Genomic DNA, 26,671 nt, shown 5'->3' on the forward strand with positions numbered 1-26,671 from the left:
ATGAGGTAATTTCTAGACTACCACTTCACTCATACTATCCAGGGATGCTATCTACCGGATTTGGGCATGCATTCTATTGCTCCTCAATAATAATATTTATTTAAAATTATCATTAAACAATTTTTACGTCTTTAGAATCTACGAGGAGCAATGGAATGTATGTCCAAATGCGGTGGAAAGCACTCGGGTGAAGTGGCAAACCAAAAAAATTGCCTCGTTCAATAAAACTTCATCTTTAGACAAATAAAATTTAATCCACATAATAGTTATGCAGAACAAAATAAGAAAATATGCTAATGAAAATGTAATTGTTAATGCAATCGTAACATTTTTATTCTTATTAGGAAGAATCAACTGAGACCAGAACACCTCGTTGTGTTCAGCTTCATATTTATTCATCTTCCGAATCTTTGGCAGTCGGCTGCTTGCTTGCCTACTGAGGAAATGATGTGGATGGCTGAGGATCATCGATAGTAGAAGCTTTGTCAACTTTTTTAAAAAACATTGTTATTGGAAGCTGCCGTTTTTGTCTCTTCAATTCAGTAAACAGGTTCCAAAGCTTCTGTTATTGTGTAAATGGCATAGCAAGTAATTTTTATGCTGTGCTCCATCATTGAATCATAATCCATTATCTGTTCGTTTAATATTTGAGCCATTCAAAATATCATGGCAAATTTTTCGATTGTCCACGCTGGTGGTTCTTGTTCACTTTCATCCTCGTCGTCTTCTTCTGTAGAAGATTTGGCAAGATCTTTCAACTCCTCGTTAGTGAGCACCTCACAATGTCCATCTATTTAATCATTCAATTCTTTTACTGTCATATCATCAAATCTCTCTCCACCTATTATCCGTGCTGTATTAATTATCATTGTTATCTGTGAGTTAATATCAGGGGCATCTTGGGAATTACGAACAGCATCACTCCACAAATTCTTCCAGCATGCAATTACCGTTTCTGGTTTCAATTCGTCCATTGCTCCCTTGATGAATACAATTGCATCTACAATTGTGAATGATTTCCAGCATTCCATGACTCCAACATCAGCGGAATTTTCAACCATTGCATGAATCATATCGAAAACATTTTTCGATATGATTCATATGAAATTTCGATATGAAACACTTTGAAGCATCTAATGACACCTTGATGGAGTGGCTGAAGCAATGAGGTCATATTAGATCGGAAGAAAACCACTTGAACATTTTCATCTTTGGTGACTAGTGACTCAGGGTGCCCTGGAGCGTTGTCTATTATCAATAAAACTTTAAATGGTAATTCTTCCCTCTCTAAGTATTTTTTTCGCCTCCGGAATGAAACATCGATGGAACCAATTCCATAATTAACACCGCCATGACCCACGCTTTCTGATTTGATTGCCAAAAAACAGGCAGATAACTTTTGTTTTTGTTTTTAAGGGCACATGGATTCTGTGCTTGGTAAACAAGGCCAGGTTTAATTATATGACCAGCTGCGTTGTCACAAAGTACTAGCGTCAATCTGTCCTTAAATGCTTTAAAGCCTAGTGCTTGCTTCACAGTTTTATGGATGTGGGTCCGTTGGGGCATTTTCTTCTAAACAAGGCCAGTTTCATCACAATTAAAAACTTGCTTAGGATAATAACCTTTCTCTGCAATAATTTTTTTAAATTCTGCTGGGAACAATGCAGCAGCTTTCTCATCAGCTGATGCAGATTCTCCCGTAATTTTTATGTTTTTTAGATTAAACATGAATCCATGCAACCAGCCCTTGCTTGCTGCATGGGCTGGTTGCATAGATTCGCGGCCGCATGTCTTCATATAGGGTCAGTGCTTTTTGTCGTAACGTGTTACCATCATTAGGAATTCTTTCTCTTGTCATGTCGTCCACCCACAAATTCAAAGCTTTCTCTACCTTGAGTAATGCCTTATCATGCACTGTACCCATAACTTTTTTGCAGATTTGGGCGCAATGAAAAGACTGGCACGAATTTTTTCTTTGTTCTTCAACATTTCATGTATCTAAGATTCATTTTTATTATAGATCTTGGTAACGGTGGCAGTTGACTTTTTTTCTACTTCAATCATATTGATAATCTTTGATTTTTCACTAATACTGAGCACTTCACGTCTTCTCTTCAGTTTTGAAGCCATTTTTAAATTTTTCATAATTTATTTGCTTGAATTTAAATGCAATTTTTAATTGCAATGACAGACAACTGACTGCTTTCTTCGACAATTTGAGTAAAACTAAACATGAACAAACACGCACGTTTAAGTCCATGCCCTAGCAAAACAAGCGTGTTTCGACAAGTTTTCAGCCTGCGTGTATGCATGTTTCAATCGCCACGGTGCTTGACCGCTTTGCGTGCTTTTTTCGAACCGCAGATACCGAAACCTTGGATATGGAGGGCCTACTGTAGTGTGAATCATTTTTTGAATAAAAAAAACTACTCAGCAATGATTTCAGGTTATTAATTTTAGCTTTAAAAAGTTGCTCCATTTCTTATTGCAGAGCTGTCTTGTATTAGTTTTCTAAATTTTTGAAGAACTCTTAGTTCTGCTAAAATTTCACTACTACTATTTAGAGTTTTGGTAGAACTACAGCTGATAATACAGCATTTTGTTTAAGTGTAGTCTGTATATCATTTATGGAGAAAGTGTATTGGTTTAACTTCAGCATTTCTATTTCGTTTTTTTGTCTATATGTAGTCTGAGTCAGTGCATGCAGAGCAAAAGTATTCAGGACACTATTGGAGTACTTCATTTTTATCATAAACCTCACATTTACAGCTCTTACAGTTTCCAATGAATATCATCTTTGGCATTGATCTTAAAGAGGATTACTGTGAATATTGTCCTTGTGTATTTGATGATGATGCATGTTGAATGGGCTATATTTACAAGCCTGTTATCTTGTTCATCTGACCAATGCTCGCCATTTTAAAGCCACTATACTGATTTTATCCATGTGTTTACGTATTGATAGTTTCTTAGTTATCCAAGAAACTATTTAAATTAATGTAAGACATTACAAAAACAAATCTTTTTAGCTTAATGCAAAACATCATTTATAAATGATAGCCATTTAATTGAATGTCTTACATATGTATCAACCAAGTCTAGAGACATTTTTAAATTTTTTTTATCACAAATTGTAGTGGGCAGATCGCATCTTTTTGAAAACAACAGCAAATAACCCAGCAGATTCTTAACAACATCTGAAATGAGATTATGGCACTAAAAATACCAAAATTGAGATAAATTTCACACATTTTAATAGAGATCCCAAATTTATTACATTTTATTCAGATGGAATAAAGTATATTATTTTGTGTTGTTTTCTGTGGAAAAGGACAGTTGCTTCTACTGCCATAATATAAAATTGGCTCAATTACCTTGCCAGACACTTATAAATTTTCTTCATATCCTAAATGGGATTCAGATTTGAATGTCTACAAGCAAAAGGTCATATGTCATTCTTCCAGTTCAGCAACAGAAGCCCTTGCCAGAAATCTAATGATCTATATTCAGGGACTTACTTTTGCGCAGGTACACGAGGTTCTAGTTTGAGCCCCCCCAAAAAATAATTTGGGGCAATTTAAGGGCTCCAAACAATAAATGGTGGCCCCAGAGCACTTCAGTTTTTCTGGTTTTGCCTACCCTGAGAAAAGGAAGTACAGCACTGTCCATATTATGTATTTCAAATGTAGTTTTTTATCTTTTGTTTATCTGTTTCTTTTTTAGTAAAACCTACTGAAAAGAAATCAGTACAATTCAGTGAAGAAGTTAAAGTAAAGACAGTTGAAATCGAAGATGATGTGGAAATTGATGAGGTAATTTTCTTTGCAATTTGATTTACTAACATATGAGTTTGTTTAATAGTGGCAGAGAGAAATATCACATTACTAAACATTGAGTATATTTTAGTGTTTTTAAATAGTACAACTATTTATATGGGTAATGTCAGTACCTTTTACAGGAATACTGCCATATTTATCTTTTAATGTTTTGTGAATATCCTCCATTATCTGTTCCTGCCATGTGCTGTGTACATAAAGTAATTTGAAAGTTAAAGAATGGAGCATGGTGTGTTGCTTTCCGAACTTTTAATTTCAAAGCAGTATTTTTCTTTGGATCAGATGGAAAATATATTTTCCTTACTTCTAGTAATTATAGTCCTTGTAGAAATTTGGCCTCTTTCACAATTATAGCCTACTTTTTGCTTTATTTTGCTTTTCTTTTTCAACCTTTTCTTAGCTTTTTAGATAAAATAGCAAATGACTCGATGCATAGGTTATGCAGCAGGTTGTGTGAAGTGAGTTTGACAGGTGAAAGAACTTATACAAGAAGGAATGGATATAGTGTTCAGAGACCGGAAAAAGTGTTGTTGAATGGCAGGGTCGAATGCCGGTCTTTGAAATTCATGCTTGCTCTTGTTATCATTCAGGGAGTGAGAGGTGTGATTGAAGTCTAATTGGAGGAATAATGAATTACTGACCATTTAAAACTATATATTTAGAAATTTATGTACATTTAATCATACAAATATAACATTTATTTTACAAATGATATTCTATCTTTTTCAATTTAGCTACTTGAATACAAATTCTACCCTACAGTTCTTCTTTATGAACTGATCAATAACATCATCATAAAAAGTTGGTTGTGACTTAATTTTCCCAAGCAACATGCACACTTGTAAAGGCTGGCTGAAGCTCACTGGCTAGAGCTACTTTGACTGCATATGGCCTGTGTTTAAGCAACAGAGTGAGACGACATGAAGGGAGCAGAAATGATTATGCACATGCATGAAATCACAGCGCTGCAGCGAGGACCTGGAGGCTCCCACAACTGAGCAAGCCATTGTAGCTTTGACTAGATGAGCAAGCATCAGCCTTCGATACACAACAAAGCTCAATTATTGCCGCACAAACTCAAGACGTCTTCTGTCTACAAAAATAAAAGCTTAAATGGAATGTTTATAAATGCATGCATTTATTAATAAATATTACTTCTTTCTCAGGTAATGAGCTTGTGCAGCAAGCATAGCACGCATGGAGAATTTGCCCCTGTTGAATGGAGTGAAAGTGGACGTTCAGAATCAGGGAAACTAGAGTTTTTAGGGAGGTGTGGGTAAGCTGTTTGAATAGATATGCAGACATCAGTTAGGCAGTTGAGTGTAAGAATGTATATAATATGCCTAAGTTAGTACCATTGGTAACAAACCAGAATGGGATAGTTAGTATAAAGCATCAGGATCGTGGTGGACCTAAGGGCTTTTGCACTTTATGTACACTAATGCCAGGAGCAGAGGCCTGTGTAGCTTAGTGGAAGTGGTGCTTGCATTCTCTGTGCTAGGCTACCTGAAGATAGACTTATAGTTCAAGTCTAGTCACCGACTGGAGGAACTTTTCCTGAGCCTTTCTTCAACCAGTTCTTGAGTTAGTCAATCTCTGGCTAAGGCAAGCAGGAGTTTTTTCTCCTGGAAACTCAGGTTTTTCGTCCCGTAAACTCGAGAAAATCTACTGTAGAACCCGCATTATTTCAGACAGTAACATATACTGTTAGGGTTAGATACCAAGAGATGGTAGCACTTGTTTGCCGGTCTCTTTATTGGTGGCCACCTATAACTAGTGATAAACATGGACCAGCTATCTGATTGGCTACTGGTGGATATTGAACTGCCCACTCAGTCTCCAAAATCGAGATAGGGTTTAAAGGCCTTGTCTGCTCCCTGTAAGGGAATAAAATACGTTAGCTTATTATGATGATGATACTAGGAGCATTCGGTACAAGCAGGAGGAATTTATGGCATTAGTTGGCTCATCTTGTCCAAAGATTATTGGAATTAGTGAGACATGGCTAACAGAAGATGATATAATTAGTGGGATAGAATGTGAAGTGTATAGTGTGTTCAGGGAGGATGGAGAGGAATGGAGGGTCAGTGGATTGTTATTGTTGATAGCCAGTGAACTGCAACCAAAGAGAGTAGAAGTTCAACTGCAGGCCAGTGAAAATAGCACATTTGAGACTATCTGGTGGGAGATTGAGGCCAGCAGAACAAAATCTACAGTTGGATGCTACTATAGACTAGGGGATGGAAAAGATTATGTATGCATCATCAAATAGACTCAACGAGTGGAGGACAGGTAATTATTATGAGGGATTACAACTATGGGAACATAGATTGGAAGGAGGAGGAGACGTGGGAGGAAGGAAATGGATTTTATGTACTTATTAAGGGATAATTACCTGAGGCAGCATGTAATGGACTATACTAGCGATTTGTGAGTGCTCGATCTAGGTAATTGCATCTGTAAATCTGAGAATTTGTCTATAACGAATATGACCATGTTGCCACTAATTGTTGAGAGTGATCATATTGTCTTGACCTGGGAGGTGTTCAAACATGTGGAATTTTCAGTGAAGATGGGGTATGTGTGGAATTACAGGCCTGGTAAGTATGGCAAGCTTAGATTGCTTGGATCGGTGCCATAGCATGTAAAACTGCAAGGGCTGGATGTCGATAGTGCTTGGGAAGTGGTAAAGGAGAGTTTGAGGGAGGTAATGGCAGATTGCATACCTAGAGTCAGGAGAGTAAAATGGATGAATATCATCATTAAGCTCGAACTGCAAAAAAAGAAACAATTGTGGAGGGAATTTAAGGAGAAATGGGACCTGCAAGTACATGAACAGTACAAGGCACAGTCCAGAAGGGTAACTAATGTGTGGTAAGAAAGGCAAAAGCAGATTATGAAAGGAAGTTAGCAATGCAGGCTAAAAAGAATCCCCCCATACAGTTCTTTCAATATACTGCAAGTAAAAGAAAGAATGTATATTGCAGAATGATTTTATGGAATACTGATGGTAGGGAGGTAACTGAATCAGTCAAAATGGTAGAATTACTAAGTGAACATTTGCAAGAGTATATCATCCAGGTGGTGATATTCCACGAATGAGATATCCAAAGGTTTATACGAAACTGAGGTAAATGAAATGGAGGTGCGTAGCATATTACAGAACCTTAATGTGAATACAGCTGTAGGATTTCATGTTATACCAGCTCGAGTTTTATGTGAAGCAGCGAGGGGATTGTCATTGCCCTTAATCATTGTTTAATCTAAGTTTCAGCTCTGGAAAAAGGGGAAAATAGTTCCATTGTATAAAGGTTGATGTATCAAATTAACAACCGATCAGGAGTTGTCAAAGTACTGGAAAAGTTGGTCAAGAACATACAGGAATGGATAGATGGAAGTGGGATACTGTATGGGGGGGCAGCATGGTGAAGGGTAGGTCATGCCTCAATAACTTGCTCATATTTTATAATACAGTGACAGCTGAGTTTAATGAGTTTACAGTGATACTGCTGGCAAAGGCCTTTGACAGGATACAACATTGAATTTTAATCAGTAAACTGCAGCACATGGGGATGGATAGGAGGGTGGTTGATGGAGAAATATCAGGGAGTAGTTTATTCAGGAATAAAGTCCAGAAGAAGGCCTGTGACTAGTGGCATGCTGCAGGGTTATATTCCTTTTGACTGCCACTGTTTAATTTGTTCATTAATGATATAGAAAAGGATCTGAGAGGAACTGTTCAGTTATTTGCCTATGATTCAAAGTTGGGTAGAGCAACAGTTAATACAGATGTCAAAATTTTGCATGATGATTTGGATAGATTGGCAGACTGGGCAAAGGAGAATGGATTTTGATTTAATATGGCAAAGTGTAAGATTATGCATTATGGGGTGAAAAGATTACCAGATGTATACCACATTGGTGAACTGTACTCCAGGAAATTGACAAAGCCAGGGACTTGGGAGTGTTAGTGGATAGGAGAGTTAAGTTTTAGGGGGCACATAGCAAAAGTGGCTAAATCAGTTTATCAGATCGCTTGGTTACTGAAGAATACTTTGACGGGCGGAGACAAGCAGGTTATTGTTCCTCTTTATCGAGCCTTGATAAGACCTGATCTTGACTACTGTGCGCAGATATGCACCAAGGTTTCTTGGTAATGAGGAGGAGGTGAATTGGATCCAAGGGCAAGTGACCAAGATGGTAGCAGGTCTATGGAATGAACCTTACGAGAACAGGTTGAAGATTTGTCAGTTACTGAAATTGGTTGATAGGTGGAAAAGGGTTGATATGATTGAGACATACAAATTACTGAGGGGTTTTACAAGATTAATTCAGAGGAAATTTTTCAGAATGGATGTGTTGGTGGGAGAACTATGGACCTTCCATGGAAACTGAGCAAGAATGTGGCAGCAAGGGTGTTAGGACTAGTTTTTTTTGCTTAGAGAGTAGCGAATGAGTGGAATAGGTTGCCAGAGTCTGTTGTGGGTGCCATGACCATGAATGAGTTCAAAGCAAATTATGATAGATACTACTCAAATGTTGACATGATATTTAGGGCCTCCCTCTATGAGTCTGACTCCTTGGAGTTGCCCATAAAAATAAATATAATAATAAATCCATTATTTTATCTTATAAAGATCATTGTTTTTATTCAGCTACCTTTTCTGCAATCTCACACTTTTTTTTTTCCCCATTAAATCATTTTCTTACATACTCTGTAGACTTTTTAATCTAATAAGTTCCATTATACCTATACCGTGTGTTTGTTACAATTTAGATCCTACTGCTGTCTGTGATGGAGATGAAATATTGGAAGCATTAAACTGTTGTTTTAATTCAGATTTTATGCAGTTTTTATTATATTAACCACCGGAATTTTAATCAGCACCAAGCTTAAACACATTTTGAAGAGAAAAAGAGAGATGTTAAAATAAGAGAAATATCTAATACAGGAATCCCTTGATTAATGTGTTTTCAATTAGTGCATAAATTTTTTTTCTATACCCAAATGCAATTAGTGCATCTCTAAAATTCGATTAGTGCATCTATATACATCTTAAAAATAAATGTTACAGATTTTAAAAATTTTTGGTCTATACATTTTTTATGGCTAACTATTTTTAAAAAAAAATCACTCACCAGAATGAAATAATTTAGTTAATGATTTAAAACATTTTACAAAGTTATTTTTTTTATTGGCATACAGTGCTACACTATTTCCATGTACACTATGTTCCAAAATTACTGCCAAAATTTATGTCGTCTGCTATAAATGCTAATTAGCACTTTCCTGATCATATCTTGTGCCTTCTTTGCAATTGTTTTCCTTACTTTTTTATTTTAAAGTATTTTTCCAACCTTTAATCATGAGCCAAAAGAATTAGCGAGCAAAAAAGTGAAAGTGTGAAAGAGATTCGAAAAGTAATCTCATTAGAAGAAAAACTTGAAATAATAAAGAAAAATGAACACAAGTCCAGAGCAAAGATAGGACAAGAATACAAAATGGGTGAATCAACTATAAGATCAATTTTAAGCAAAGCTGCTGAATACAAAGAGAAAGGGAAGGCTACTTCAAGTTCATCATCCATGCAGACCACTCGAAATCAAAGTATTATAATGACTGAATTAGGAGGCTTCTTGCTGCATGGATCAAAGATTTTAACCAAAAACTGATCTGCTAAGCATTGACCTTATTAAATCAAAAGAATTAAGTCTCTTTGCAACCTTTAAAGAAAAGGCTATCAATAATGGAAAAGAAGAATTCCATGCTAGTGCTGGGTGCTTTGAACATTTCAAAAAGCAAAATAGCATACATAATATTCAAATCGCAGGCGAAGCTGCAAGTGCAGATAAGGAGGTGGCCGCAAATTACTGTCAGTTGTATGAAAAAAAGAAACATAATGCCTGCCAAACTATGTTAGCTCAATTCTTTGTTAAGAAATATTATAATTAATTTATATTCTAAATATGTTTTATTGTCTTTCAGCTTCATGGTTTTCCTTTAACTAGGTCCTAAGACATACCCTAATTCTTTTATAAAAAAAAAAAAAAAAAAATTAAGGGCCCAAAAAGAAATTTGAGGAACGAATTATAGGTTTTTCCATAGCTTATGATATTTGATTTCAGAAAGATTACCAAAACAAGTCTTAAAGTACAAGTCATTAGGAAAAAGAAAACCAGGATGTCCGCTTAAAAGATTTAGCGATGACTTCTAAGGTCGGAACAGGCCACTCTAGGCCTAAATCCTTAATAGGCATGATGATGATTATATTTGATTACTAAAGGATTATATTTGTTTACTAAAGAAAGGTCATGTTTTAGCAATTTGCTCATATTTTATAACAATGTTATAGCCGAGTGATAAAGGGAATGGATACACTATGAAAATGTTGGATTTTTCTAAGGCATTTGATAGGATACCTCACAATAGGCTGTTGTGTAAACTGGAGAATATTAGATTGGAATATAATTATTAACTTGGATCAGGGGATGGTTGACAGACAGATATCAAAAAGTGTTGTACAGTAGGTGTGAGTCTGCCAGATTTAAGTAACCAGTGGTGTACTTCAGGGTTCAGTCCTTGGGCTATTGTTCAATCTATACATTAATGACATCAAGCAGAGTCTATCATATTGAGTGACCTATGAAAGGATAAAGAATGTTGGAAAGGAATTTTGCAATTCTGTAAGCAGGCTGTTAATGGAATCCATTAATGGACAGTCCGGTTTGTAATTTCAGTAGACCAATGATCTCAGAGTAATTATGTGTCCTAAATCTCTTAAAATGGGCTGATACTATAGTTTTATTTAATAATTGATTAAGTTTTTAAGACTAACTATTACTAAAATCTCTGTTACTGGGAACTTGTAAGAGAAAATTCAGTTTCCTGTTATGCTTTAGAGCAACGCTTCCCAAACTGTGGCCGTGGCCCCCTTGCAGGCCGTGAAATATTACTATTATTACTATTATTACGGGCAACTCCAGGGAGTCATTAGACTCATCGAGGGAGGCCCCAAATCATATTCATCACAACTATCTGACATTCATGCAGTATCTATCATACCTCGCCTTAAACTCATTCACTGTCACAGCATCCACTACAGACTCAGGGAGCGCATTCCACTCATTCACTACTCTAAAAGTAAAGAACCCAGCTCTAACACCTTTACTAACCACACTTTTGCCCAGTTTCCATGGATGTCCCCTAGTCCTCCCACAACCAGCCCTGTTCTCAAAAATATCTTCTGAATTAATTTTATAGAAACCTTTCAGTAATTTGAATGTCTCGATCATATCTCCCCTCCTCCGCCTATCAACCAATTTTTGCAACCCACAAATCCTCAACCTGTTCTCATACGGTTCATTCCACAGACCTGCTATCATCTTGGTCACTCGCCTCTGGATCCTCTCCACCTCCTCCCCATCAAGAAGAAACCTAGGTGACCAAATCTGAGCACAGTAGTCTAGATGGGGTCTTATCAAGGCTCGATAGAGAGGAACAATAACCTGCTTGTCAACGTATTCTTCAGCAACCAAGTGATTTGATGAGCTGTTTTGGTCACTTTTGCAATGTGTCCCCTAAATTTCAATTCCTTATCCACCAACACTCCTAAATCTTGTGCCTCATCAATTTCCTGGAGCAAAAACAAATTTAATAATGAAAACAAAAAAAATAATGAAAACAAATTTAAAATGTTTTAAGACTAAGTGTGCCATGTCAAATGTGTATGTAAGATGCTAAAAATGTCATATTTGCATTTGATTTTTGCAATATTCGCTGTGTATGATTTGTATTGAATATAATTATAACAAATATTATAATAATATATGAGTGTGATACGATTTTTTTTCTCGATGTGGGCCGTGAAGTATTTTAATTTTTCCAACGGGACCTTTACATCCAAAAGTTTGGGAAGCACTGCTTTAGAGCATGTAATAAGGTTGCTGTTTTCATCTTCAGAGAACTAAATTTGGGTTGTTTTTCAAGGAATAACGTGCTTTTATTTCAAAATTCGAACTGTTTAACTCAGCTGTGAATAATAAATAAATTTCTTGACCTTGAAGTATTAGTATACGTGTTGCTGGAAAGATAACACATTTCTTTTGTTTTGTGAAGAAAGTTGAAGTATGAGAAACATATAGGATCCACAGTAAATTTGTGATTACCTCCTGAAAGTTTTTATCTGCATTTTACAAGTGACTGGAGAGATTAATAACTTCTCCTCCAGCCAGTTACATAGGTTGAGTGTACTGGATGTACTTTCACAGAGGAGATTGCATGTTTATGATTAAAATTATGTATACCCCTACTGAAGCTTTTATTAATATAATGATTCTCTATTGGGTGCTTAAGGGTCAAAGCTATATAACAGAGAGGAGATCTCCACATAGCATTTAAAGGAATGCAGAGAACCAATCAGGGCTTCTGACCTAATGTCCAATCCTCGCCTTCTTATGGTGCACCCTGGGTACTGAACAGACAAGGATGGGCTGGTAATTTGGGATTTAATATACAGATTTGTATTCTTGGTTTAAACCAAAATAAAAAATGATGGTATAACATGACAGAATTTCATGCCAGCTGGGGCGTCGCCTGGTTAAACAAGGTCCCCATTGTTTTCGCCAAGGAAGAGCAAACAGTGAAAAGTTAGCTATTGGAACAAATCCTAAAACCCACCCCAACTCAACTTCACCAGAGGAGTTCAGGATTGGTACTATCAATATAAGAAGCCTGAATGGCAAAGAAATGGATCTAGCTGAGGAATTGGATAAGTACCAGATCAACATAATAGGAGTGATTGAAACAAAAAAAGCCAAAAACTGATGAGATCTTTCTGAGCAATAAATACAAACTGTTGTATTCAGGCAATGATAATCAAGGAAATAAAGGAGTAGCCATAGTATTCAACACTAAATACGAGGCTAATCTTCTTCAATGGCAGGCAGTCTCAAGTAGAGTGATGTGGGCAATTATATTATGAGAATGAGGAACTGGACAATGAGACTTCTTAGTGCCTATCGTCCCAGAAGGTTCTACTAAGGTAGAAGTGGTGGAATTTTTTGAGGCTTTAGAGAAAGCAACTGACACAATGAAAAAGGAAAAGTTGGTCCTTGTTGGGGATCTAAATAGCAGAGTAGGAAATGATTGTTAAACATACAAAAATATTTTGGGAAAATTTGGAGGAAAGAGCAAAGCTAATAATAATGGCAAATATTTGTTGAATTCCTGCTCAGGACATTGGCTGGTTATTACTAACACAATGTTCCAACATAAAAATGTGCGCAAATTCACATGAAGAGAAGAGACAAGGAATAAGAAAAGTCTCATTGACTATGTTATTGTTGATAGTGATGTTTTCTCCCTGGTACAGGACAGCAGAGAGTACAGAGGATTTGAAATTGGAAGTGATCACCATTTAATCTTGAGCAGGATAAAATGAAATTTCTGTTGAAAAGAAGAACATTTAAGAAAGTTTCAAAGCGAATAAAAGTTGAGCAACTCTCAGATGTGAACTGTAGACTAAAATACACAAAGATTATTGAAGAAAAAATGAAAGAGTTTGAGAACAGGAACCAAACCTTGGAGGTTCAGTGGCAAGCCCTGAAGAAAACGCTGATTGATTCAGCCAGAGAGACATATGGTGATGTTGTCTGTAAGGATAGAAAAATTAGAACTCCACAGCAGACACAGGAAGTTAAAGAGGCAGTGAAAGCAAAGAAGGAAGCATATCAAAAGTTCCTGGCAAATAAATCAGCTTGTGCTCTTACAGAATACAGAGACAAATGTAAGAAAACTAAAAACTGTGTAAAAGTAGCTAAACAAAAGTCATGGAAGGACTTTGGCAAGAACATAGAAAATAAATATCAAGAAGGTGGCACAATATTCTGGAGGTTGTTGAAGAAACTTAGAAAAGGGGGAAAGAGTGCTGTAAAAGGAGTTAGAGATGATAAAGGTGACATGAAAATGGGAGAAAAAGATATCCTTGAAGTATGGAGTAATTACTTCGAAAAATTGCTAAATGGAACAAGCAGTGATAGCACAGTGGTAAAAAAACATTCAGCAGGCATACAGTCAGGAATACATATCCATACTTGAAGTAGAAAAAGCCATCAAAGGCTTGAAATGTGGAAAGGCAGCAGGAGTAGATGATATTCGAAATTTATACTGCCATACTTCAGAAATGCTGAAGTATGGCAGTATAAAAGTCTTACAGTGGCTGCACTGCATAGTTCAGAAGGTCTGGACAGAGTGATGAATTCCCGATGATTGAAGCAAAGTTCTCATAGTACCCATATATAAAAAGGGAAATAAAACTGAAGTGAAAATTATAGAGGTATTTCTCTAATGAGTGTTCCTGGTAAGATTTATGCAAGTATACTTGAGCAACGGTTGAGAAGAATTGTGGAAGAACAAGCTGGATTCAGGCCAAATAGAGGCTGTCAGGATCAGATCTTCACTTTACGACAAATAGTGGAGAAATCATGGGAATATAACAAAGATCTGTATTTAAGTTTTGTAGATCTGAAAAAGGCATATGACAAGGTGCGAAGAGAGAAGCTATTCACTATGCTACAGTTATATGGTGTCAATGGGGCATTATATCAAGCAATACTTAAAGTCTATTTCAGTTGTAAGTCAGCATTTAGAATTGAAGGAAGTACAGGAAGATGGTTTAATGTTAAATCTCGTGTCAGTCAAGGATGTACATTATTCCCTCTGTTATTTATTATCTATATGGATCACGTTATGAAGGAGAGTGGTATTAAACATGATATCAGAATTGTTGATGTTAATTTGTGCTCTTTGCTTTATGCAGACGATGTTATACTTCTAAATAAATCTGCTACAAGTCTGCAAGATTCCCTGGCTAAATTGAATAACTGTTATAATAGATATGGTATGAAGGTCAGCATTAAAAAGACAAAAGACAATGAAAATAGACAGAGTCATTGAAAATGTCAACTGTGTTGTGAACGGAGAACATGTGGAACAAGCAAAACATTTCAGCTACTTAGACATGATTTTTATTGAAGATGGTAAATTAAATATGGAAATAGACAAGAGAATCAACAAAGCTGGTATGGTAGGAAGTCAACTGTTCAAACTGGTTTGAACACTGTCTTGTATACAGCTAATTTAGTGTTCCGACTAATTTCTCTTTTATTCCATATAAATTTATTCAGTTGACTTCCCAAGTACAATTAGCCAAAACACTAAATTTACTGTATAGAAGACGGTATTCAAGCCAATTTTAACTTATGGATCTGAGAGCTGGGTCAGAACTAAAACACTTGGCCAAAGACTAGAGACTGCAGATATGAGAGTCCTTATAAAGAGTTGGAGCATGAACAGATGGCATCAATGGCAATATCATATTAAAAACAGCAATATTAGGAAAGAACTTGACATTGTCAGCATCCAGGAATGCATTAGCTGAGCTAATCTCAGGTGGTATCACTTATACAGAATGGGATAGGAAAGATTAGCAAAACAAGTGTTCTCTGCCAGGTTGGCAGGAAAAAGACCCAGAAGAAGACCAAGATAAAGAATATTAGATCTGATCATAGTGGAGTCTTGACAGGTAATAATAGACAGATTGGAGGAAAATTGTAGATAGGAAGTTAGTAATGATGAAATTTTTATGTATTACTATCATATCCTCTTTAGGGTATATTTATCAGGAATTTGATGATGATGATTCTCTATTTAAAATATTAGAAATATATAACTTAAGTTACGTGATAACAAAGCTATTATATTATCAGTGTTGTGAGTGTGAGTGGTTAAGGACTGCTATGATTGGACTACTGTGATTACAGTCAACTTCAGTAGTGCTTAAATCCATAATCAACATTTTTTATTTTAATCTTACCTTGAAGAAAACAGAAATTTCATCTCAAACTTGAGACAGAGAAGTAATTTTAATAATTTATTAAGTACAACAGTCATTTTTGCATTTTTTGTAAATACATCAATCATAACAGGAAGAATGGAATTTTTCTTTGTGCGCAGGACACCTTCTGGTCCCTTGTGCTGCTGGCTATAATTTTTCCCCAATTCTGCTTTCACCTCTTTTGTAATTGGACTATTCTGCTGCATTGTTATTCATAGAAAAACACCCCCAGTCTCTTGGCTTCTTACTCTTTCTTCAATGTTTTCATTGTTGATTCCCTTAAATATCTTCTTATCATTTCAAACTTGCAACATTCAATACACCTTTAGAATTTTTTAAGAGAAAGAGATCATACAAATCTGGTGTTATCTGCATACCACAAATGTCTGATCCTAATGTCATTTCTCAGTGTTCTTGAACTTTTGTCCAGAAATGATTCCTGTCTTACACTACTTTTTTTATACTTCTATTTCACTAGCATGTATCCTGCTACTAGATTGAAATTATTGGTACATGTGCAACCTATTCCTTAAAAGAACAGACCTTTACAATTGCTGTACTGTTTCTCTCACTTATGAGTGAGAGAAACAGTACAGCAATTGTAAAGGAGTCCAAAGCCTCATCAAGGGAGGGCACCTGCTCTACAGCTCTTTCCGTCTCCATCACTCAATATACCAACTACAGCGAACCTCATCATCTACTGCCCGTATTTTCATAGACGATCACAAACATCCATGCCATGGCGGGATTTGAACCCACAGCCTTTTGGCTGGAGAGTGGATATGCTAACCACTCAACGAACCAGGCCAGCAGTTCATTCTAAACTAATGAAGCAGTTCTGTTAATACTGAATTTCTGCATCAGTGGAAATTTAGCTCATAAGTTACTATCAGTATGGATTACACTACTGTCAACAGAGAATCTTATCTTGCTTATCTCACCCATCTCTGGACAAATACCACAAAAAAGTTTGAGGGAAACTCAACTGATTACTCTTGATATTCCTGCCCAAACACATATAATTGGGTTTAGTGGAAATATCTACTAAGTGAGCTCTCAAATGAAGCTCTGTCTTCTGATTTCTGCAACTCCATTGCTAGCTTTTTTATCTGGTCACACATTATGTGCAGTGGTGAATGGATCTTTATCCTTAAAACTTTGAATAATTTTGGGATACCATATGGATTTGCTATTTTGCCTACTCTCTTCCTTCTGTATATATATATATATATCAACAAATATTTGATTGCAAATCCAGTGCACAGATATTGTATGTTCTATTTCTTCATCTTATTTGATAAACCACCTTGTCACAAATTAAATTTCTAGAATATCTATTTCTACAAAAAAAATTATCTCCACCATTTTCCAATGTAGATTCTGACAACCTTATTAACTTCAATACCTGCAATTGTTCAAACACTGAAAGTTAATAAGTAGTATCTCTAAGATTGAGGTAAATCACTACACTCTTTTACAGACATTTGCTTTCTGCTGTATTAATTTTCTACAGATATTTTTGTCATCCCTGCCCATTCATCAGAATTGGAATTTACTCTTTCCTAAATATGTTAAAAAGCATAGTTCACTGATTATTCAATGCCTTTTCAAGAGTCCAACTCAAAACAGCACGTTACATACTGTAATGCACTTATGAGATGTTTTCTTAAACAGGTTTTTCGTTTGTATTTTGTTTCTGTTGAATAATATATTTACAATGTTATCCCCTCCCCTTTTTTTTTTGGCAATTGAAGACTGCTTAGTTATAATTTAAATTCAATTTATACTTAGAAATCAGTATTTTAAATTTGTGAGTTGTTCAAATGAACTGTCAGTTCAGTATAAATCTCACTTGTTATTAGTTTATTATCTTAATGAAAGAAGAAATGCGAGTTAAAATCTTAGTGCTGTCTGTACTTACCAGAAAGGCCAAACTGACTCCATTGTACTTACTTAGTTTAAAAAATAATGGAATGAGAGCCTACCTCTATGATTCAACCTTTAAATTAAAGAAGTTTTTAAAATTTCTGCTGTCTTGATGGCAAAATTAATATAATAAAAGCACTTTGGGGGGGGGGGACATGATCATTGTTTCAAACTGAGCACTTGGAACCTTACTACATTGGCAGTACACTTAAATTAAATGAAAATGGCTATAATTCTGAGAGCATGTACATAAGTAAAAATTAAAATAAACAACACACACAATCAACTGTTTGTTATTGATAATTACAGGAGAAATAGGAAAAATAAAGAGAAGAAAATATTTCAGAATATAGTAACAAAAGACTGAGAAAGGCAAGTGATTCGATAATAAATGTATGGAATAGCAATTTATTTCAGCTATCTGTCCGTATAGGTCTCATGCAGCTGGAATAAACATTTTTATTTTGTAAAAATGACAGAAACTAATGCTTTCCAATTCAAACAGAAATGGCCCATTTTTGTGAATCATGAACTCTGTAGCGCTATAATATTTTTGATTTAGTCTAGCAAAAGACATTTCATTATGAGTTTCTCATGCTGAAAAATTGCTTTACATTTTTTTAAATGGTTTTATATGGTTCTTCAATAGATTGCTCATAGACTTCATACAAAAAGTGAATTCTGAAGTATTTTCTTTAAATGTGCTAAAACATCTTTAGTGAAGTAAAAAAAAAGTACTGTGTTTTTTATTTTGTATATTTGTAAACCCAGAATCATTGCTTATGGACATTCTTCAGTTGATGGGTGATCTTAAATTTTTAAAATTGCATATCTTATTTAAACAAGTAATATCAAAAAAATGAAGATTATAATACTCAAAAGGGCATATTCAGAGCCACACTGAGTGTGACTTAGCGTGGCTCTGAAGTATATATTCCAGGAGAACATAGCTTGTACAGATATCTAGAAATCTTATTGTGACTTTTTTTTAATGAATTTTTTCAATAATTAACTATAAATTAATTTGTTTAAGTTAGGGATATTACATCCTATATTGTTTCTTAGCCGAATAAGAAACTCAAAAGAGTTTCATGCCGAATATAAAAATTATATAAAGTTCGGCGATTCCAAGCGTAAGCAAATACCTGGATAGCAGCAACTGACCCTTAAGGTAATGCAAGCTGAGGCAACTCATAGCAAAGGTGGAGCAAGCACCGATCACTATTCTTGATATTTACCCATAATGTGAACTTAGCTCCTAGGAGCTAAGTTCACATTATACTATTCAACATTATGAGAGAAGGTCACTACCCAGACCGGTTTCAACCTTTATTGCGGTCTCATCAGTGAGTAGGTGTAGGTAGACCTAATTAATACCAAGTTTGTAGCGAACAGAACTTACATCCCTTCTATGAGAATTGCCAAGTGGTGTCCTAATAATATTAGGACACCACTTGGCAATTAGGTCTTATTAATTAGGTATTAATTAGGTCTACCTACTCACTGATGAGACCTCAATAAAGGTTGAAACCGGTCTGGTAGTGACCTCTCATAATGTTGAACAGTAATACAGCTCCTAGGAGCTAAGTTCACATTATGGGTAAATATCAAGGATAGTGATCAGAGCTTGCTCCACCTTTGCTATGAGTTGCCTCAGCTTGCACCACCTTAAGGGTCAGTTGCTGCTATCCAGGTATTTGCTTATGCTTGGAATCGCCGAACTTTACATAATTTTTATATTCGGCATGAAACTCTTTTGAGTTTCTTATTCGGCTAAGAAACAATATGGGATGTAATATCCCTTAACTTAAACAAGTTATGTGTCGCCGAATTGAAGCCTTTGGCTCTTCATATATTTAATATAAATTAATTGTTGAAAAAATTATTTTGTTATATTTTGAAAAAAAAAACAAAGACTCTGCTGAACACACTTTGAATATCACTAATCAATATGTTACATTTCAAAAAAATTTAAATTATGTGCAGCAGGTATTATGTGCAGTAGTTTCATATCCCCCCCCACACACACACACACATTCGGATTTTTTACAGAAAAAAAGTAGTAATGGATTGAAGAAAATGGATTTCTCATAATGTGTCTATAAATAATAACCTTAGAGTGAAAGCTTTACTAGATTTGGTAAGTCCCCCCTCCTCCTCCCCAATTGCAATTATAATCTTGCATGGATTCATCCAATTTAAATGTGCTTTATTGGTTTCTAGCTCAATCCTCAATTATATCTTTATGCTTGAATAAATATACTGGCATCCAAAAAGCTAAGGACAAACTACATTTTTACCTGTATATTAAAAAGTTTTTGTGACTACAGCCAAATGTGGATATAAATTTATTGCCAAGTATACTAATAGATTATATTACACAAATTTCATACAAATTAAACTGCAATATGTTTTTAGCAAAACTTACAAATTTGACGTGGTTAAGGAATTAATGTACAGTGCTTACAGAAAACTCTGTGGAAAGACATTTCAGTATGGAATATTTCCACCCAAAACTGCAATGCAGCTCTCACAACATTGCACCATGCTTAGCACCAGTGATTCAGGAGTTCTTCAGGCAAACTGCCTGCTTCTCCTTCAGAGCAAGGCTAAGGCCTTGTTTGTTTACTGGAGGAGATTTTTGAGCAGCAATGTATCTCCCTATTGTGTTGCAAACATATTCTGTTGAGATCTGGGGAGCATACTGGCCATTCGATTCAGTTAATATCCTCAGTCTCCAGAAGTATCTTCACTGCTTGTGTATGACGTGGTGCAGCATTGTCATCCATAAAAATGAATTCTTCACCTTCCCACTCTATGACCCTAGCACCACCATATCTATCCCTTTCAAGATCATTCTTGCAATGGCAAGCAATACCACTTTCATGCCAGATGAAGTGTCATCTAGAATCTGAGGCAAGACTAAAACGACTCTCATCTGTAAAGAGAACATTAGCCTGTTGGTGTCTTGTCCAATTTTTATGATACCACTAAAATTGTTCTATAATGAGTTGTGGATAAAGAGACGCAAGTTTTCAGACATATAGGCCTACTTGTCGCAGGTGTCTTGCCATAGTTCATTGATTGAGATATCTGTGTACCTATGCTTGAATGGAGCTAAACTGCCATGGTTTGTCAATTACATTTTGCTGTTTAAATTCAAAATCTGTCTTCATGCCCCCCCCCCCCCCTAATATAGCGAGGGTGACCTCTTAGCAAACATCTGGAACACAAAATACATTGATTTGAAACACTACCCACAGCCTGGATACAATGCTATGCAAGATTCCAAACTCTGATAATATTCTGTGGACTTCTTCAAGCTTTCCAATAATTCTTCCCTGCTTGAACTCATCTAGATGATGTCTTTGAGACATTACAAGACATACAAGTTTGCAACTTTATTCTTTCACAAAAAGAGCTTCCTTAAAACACAATTCACTTAGTTCAGCCTTTTATCCTGTTGAGTGCTACCATGTGGCCCTTTTATGTGCAATTCAAAAATTTTAATGTGTATCTCCTTTCTACTCAAAATCGTCAGTTATAGAAATTGCCACAAGCTAATTTGTCTGAATTGAGTTGTAATCTTAGAAATAGTATTTGTCCTTAGGTTTTAGACACCAGTGTGTAATGCTATGATGTATGTATTTGAATAAATGTTTGGTTATTCAAATGTCTGAAAACTGACATTTTCAGACATTTGAATTTCTTAATGAATTAAAGCTGATAAGAAATTAATTAAATAGGTTGTCAGAAAGAATATTCTGAGTAATGAATCTATATACAATCCATAAACAGAAAGAGAGAGAGAGAGAGAATTTATAAATTTTGGATCATATTTAAGTGTTAAACAACTCAGAATTAAGAAAAGATTAATATCTCCATTCAACTTAAGAGCATCTTAAGACCTGTCCTTAAAAATGCCATGTGGTTCACTACAGAAGATCATATTCCCATTCACCCACATATCCATTTGTGAATACAAGCACCATCTCTTCCAGTATCATAATGACTATTAAAAGGTATTAAATGATTTGTAATTAGCTACATCTATCCTAGCATCAACCTTCTATAATTGAGCTGTCTTGCCTTCTTTTCATTCCCTGGAACTCTAATGTTGAGACTTCAAATGACCAAGTCTGGTCTACTACTAAATCTCTACCAATGCTTGAAGATTTAAAATGCCAAAGCTACAAATTAGACATTACAGATAAGAAAAAGAGTTTACTTTGTGAATTTTGTTACCAGTGGACTCATGCCAATTGCCAAAATCAAAGAACTAGTGCTCAAATTGCTAAGCACCCTCAGCCAGCCAACCATTTTCTCTCCCCTGTGCCTCCTCACCAATAAACAACTCTTAAACCTCGTCAAGTACATGGATAGCCTGGAATAGCACCTTATTGTGCCTGACGAAACCTTCTGGAAAATTGACACAATTGAAAAAAAAGCTCCAAAGCAATCCATGATTAGCATCTTGAAGCTAACATGCCTACTCAGACAATGCCAGCAAGATTTATGATCTCATTGCTTCATCAGTTCAACACACGATCGAGGCAAAAAATAAGAAGTACAGCACTATCATCCTGAACTTCCATTCAGAAACTGATGCAATGCTAAATGACAACATTTGCAGGCTTGCTAAATAATGCAATTTCACCCTCAAGAAAATTGATAGATGTCACTGTTTTAGGTCCACAATCTCATGGAGCGGTGGAATAAACTTCCTGCTCTTAAGAAAAGTGACACATGATACCTTGACAAGCTGATCAGCATTTATGTCGACTGTGAACAGCAAGTCAAAAGGCACCAGTTTAGCATTACATGTATAAGCCTGGCCAGATCAGATCTGGCCAGGGGGAAAAAAATGCAGCATTTAAGAAAAGAACTCAAAGAGGAACGTCAAAGTGGGGAAGAAATATGGACAATCAATCACAAAGAAGGGATATTAATGAGAAAATCAAACTCTGTAAACAACCCAGTGTGAAAACCTGATCCCAAACACTGAATAGGAAATGTGTGATCCTGTGGTTCAAAACAAACTTCGCAGAACCTTCCAGATCCATTTCACAAATATATTCGGCTTCAGTTCTTAACTTAATGATGTTCAATTCTACCTTTAATTTGCAAAACCTCACTTACTCTTCCTGGCAGAAACTTAAATCTCAACTCCTCTTTCTATATCTATATAACTAATGCTGGGGTCCCACAAAGCCTTGTTTTCTTGCCCACTCTCTTCCTTCTATACATAAATGATCTACTCCAGCTGACTGCCGATCCAATACACAGTTTTGCTGATGACAGTACATTGCACTTTTTTTTTTTTTTTTTTTGAAAAAAACCCTGCAAAACACAAATCACCACATCCTCCAGAAATCTAACCTTTACTACCTTAAATTTCATTCATCAAAACATTCATCAGTGGTATTTGGATAACATTATCAACATTAATGCCAGCAAAACACAGCTCTGCATTATTTCCCACAAAAAAGAACCTTGTTCTTCCAATCTTACCCTTGTGAATACTCAAATCTCTATTTGAGATGAGATTCATCTTCTCAAAATAACTCTAACCTGTAATCTCTCTTGGCACAAATATATCACAACTGTTGCCTCCTCTACATCTAAAAAAATTAGGGTTTCTCTTTTGCTCAAGACATTACTTTAACTCCAAACAACTCTTAACCCTATACAAATCACAAATCCACCAAACCATTGAATACTGCTCTATATCTGGGGTGGTACCACTAAGAGCTCCATGAAAATACTGGATTCTATACAGAAATGATCAGTTATATTGATTGACGACCCTTCTCCCATTAATACACTTCACTCATTTTTGCACAGGTATTCAGTTTCCACAGCCTGCACCTTCTATAAATATTTCTGGTAACTGTTCATCGGAGTTGCCATCAATTATTCTCCCACTCTCAAATTTTCCAAACTCATGTAGCAGCTAAACCATCATCTTCTCACAGTTCATCTTCAAAACCACAGAACAAATTTTTCTTCTTCATTTATCCCTTCAACTGCTGTTTTCTAGAACAGTTTTCCACCACATGTTTCCCAAAGAATACAGCCCACAGCTTTTCAAGTCAAATGTGAATGAGTTCCTTATTGATCATCCACAGTACTAACATTGACCAACCTCTTATGGATGGGCTGTCCATTAAAAAAATATATAAAATATCCTCTGATATACATCAGTATCCTATTTGTTCCATTAAATGTTGTTTACCAAGTTTTTGCATTACTTGCAACACTTCTATCATTTTATCTAGAACCTGGTAGATGTTCTAGAGGAAGAAAACAAAACTAGTTGAGATTTAAATTTAATTGTTCTATCAACCTTCTCCATTTGGAATAAATACTGATTTAAAAAGGTGTGTGTGTGTCTTTAGATTAATAAAATGCTCTAGATGATAAATTAAATTATTGTTGTGATATGTTATCAACTGCATACCTGTACATAAGCAGCCTATGCAAGCTTTTGTTTACTCATGCTTGGATAAAGGATAAAACAAGGATATAATTTCTTGTCAAGCATAGCTTGCATTTTAACTTGGCGGGGGGGGGGGGTTGCTACAAAGTGTAAATAACCTTGTGGTAGATGGCATTTATTTCATCAAGAAAAGATTGATTATCATGCAAACTTTTGTTTACTTATGCTTAGATAAGGATAAAACAGGAATATAAATGTCTTGTCATGCATAGCTTACTTTTTCACCCAGCAAAAAAATACTTGCTACAAAGTATAAATAATCTTGTGGTAAACAGTATATTTTATTTATTTTACCAGGAAAAGATTAATCATGTGCTCCATATGTTACATGAAGCTGATCCAACAGGAGAAGGAGCTGACTCTGCAGATCTTGCTGCTCTAGAAGGTAACTCTTTTTAAGATATTACTAAATAAAATTTTTGTTTATTAATGTACAATGTGATGTGTGCATTATTGCTGTCATCACTTCTGCATTAATTATTTGTAAACTATTCACAAAATTTTCTTCTGGAATTACTCCAGTTTTCTCTTTCAAAATAAAAATGCCAGCCTTGTAATTCTCAGTTAACACATATTGGGAATTAGTATCAGTGATTAATTTAATTCTTAGCATCAAAGCTTATGTAGTTAGCATCAAAAACACAAAATCGTCAGACAGTTCTTGAAGTTGCATACTCTTCAGATGTTTGTTGGTATACACTTCAGTTTCATCATTACTTTCTTAATATGTATTCTCAAGGGGTGTACAGGCTACTATGACAGTAATACATGTTTAAGTGTACATTATTAGACTCATTGGCTTTCAACAATTACTTGTCAACACTTGAGAATTGTTGTATCTAAACATTTCAGTTGTCCGAGGCCCTTCTGACTGAATCAATCCACATAGATCAGGGCCTTCCAATAGGTCTTTTTCCTACCATATTGGCATCAAACACCTGTTTTACTGTTTAAGTGACATACCACCTTAGAATAGACCTACTCACATATTTTTTTTTGCTAACAATGCTAAGTTTCTTCCTAATATCTTCATTTTTAAAATGATTCTGCCATTGATGCATCTGTTGAGACCCGATTTTTCTCAGAACTCTCATATCTGTGGTAAGTGCCAGCTATAAAGATCCTGGCGCCCAGATGCAATTTTAAGTTGAGCACACCTTACTTTTTTTTTTTTTTTAAATGTACTTAAAATTTAAGGTTAAAAAATCAAAACACATTTTTATGTAAAAGGGTGTATTTTGAAAAATACTTATATTAACCTCCCAACTGGCCAGGACATCTATATACGTCCAGCAAATTTTTTTGAGAGTTTATTTTTCACTTGGTTAGACTATAATAAGTATGGTTTAATCCTTTATCCAAGTGTGAGCAAACAAAGTTTGTGCCTGAAAGTATCTTCAGGACTGGGGTAAGGTAGTACAACACCGGGCAACTTGTTGCAAAGGTGGAGAAAGCTCTCTCATCACTCCTATCTCAGTATCTCCCATAATGCAAAGTACATCTCCTTGTGGATATGTGTAATGCTCTGCATTAAGGCAAGGGCCACTACCCATACCAGTTTCGACCTTTATTGAGGTCAGTGGGAGCCAGGTCCAGTAGTGGAGACACAAAGGCAGAAGCAATGAGAGGTCATCCTAACCTTATGCTTTCTGCAGATTGTTGATCTGTAAGGGCAATCTCTAGGAAACTTGCATTTTTTCATCCCTTAAAACAGGCATATGGCCAGAAGAACATGCATTGGCCTCATATTCCTGGTTTCTTCACCCATAATACCAAACAGCCATAACCAAAACCCTACAGTTATCAACCCTCTCACTTAATACTGTCAAAAGCTTTAGTACTTTGTTTTTAATGAGATGGAACTTTGGTATGTACTTTGTATATAAATTACGCTTGATAGATGTAACTGGAACTTTATAATATGCACTGATATAAGATAAACAATGATATTAATCTCCAGAGTATTTTACTTATATCTCTTGACAGAACACTGCATGGCAATGGGTCCTTTAATCGATCAGGAGTTAGAAAAAATTGATAGGAGGCATGCAGCTTTAACATCTCTTAGTCATCAACTAGTAGATGCTTTAGGAATGTACCATGGACTTATGAAAGATTATATACCACCAACTTATGGTCCATATACCCTTCCTGATATTAGCCATCCTTTTCCACAGCCTCCACATCAGGTAAAATAAAAAATTGTAATTAAAAAAAAATATGTAATTAAATTTTACTATTTTATCCTCAAGTTCTAATAATTATTAGAAACACATTCACCATAATCATCAAATTCCTGCCATGTATCCTCAAGGGGTGTACAGGATATGATAGTACTACATGAAAAATTTACATCATTACTAACTTCCAATCTACAATTTTCCTCCAAATCAGTCTGTTACTTGTCAAGACTCCAACATTATCAGATCTTATATTTCTATCATCTAAGGCACTTTGTACAGTATCAATCCACCTATATCTTGGTCTTCCTCTGGGTCGTTTTCCTCCCAACCTGG

General features: G+C 35.5%; 1 protein-coding gene across 1 annotated transcript in view; it reads left to right on the forward strand.

Annotated features, from left to right (window-relative positions):
• LOC150098582 (signal transducing adapter molecule 2-like) overlaps positions 1-26,671 on the forward strand; it is a 233,058-nt gene that overhangs the window by 147,640 nt on the left and 58,747 nt on the right. Inside the window, exons 9-11 of the mRNA XM_090404857.1 lie at positions 3,724-3,812; positions 24,453-24,540; positions 26,142-26,344. Of these exons, the coding sequence (XP_090260983.1) occupies positions 3,724-3,812; positions 24,453-24,540; positions 26,142-26,344 (380 nt within the window). The remainder of the gene's footprint in view (positions 1-3,723; positions 3,813-24,452; positions 24,541-26,141; positions 26,345-26,671) is intronic.

This window comes from Typopeltis vanoorti, chromosome 15 (assembly GCF_054136105.1).
Source record: "Typopeltis vanoorti isolate ZY-2024b chromosome 15, IOZ_Tvanoo_1.0, whole genome shotgun sequence".
Classification (NCBI taxonomy): Eukaryota; Metazoa; Arthropoda; class Arachnida; order Uropygi; family Thelyphonidae; genus Typopeltis; species Typopeltis vanoorti.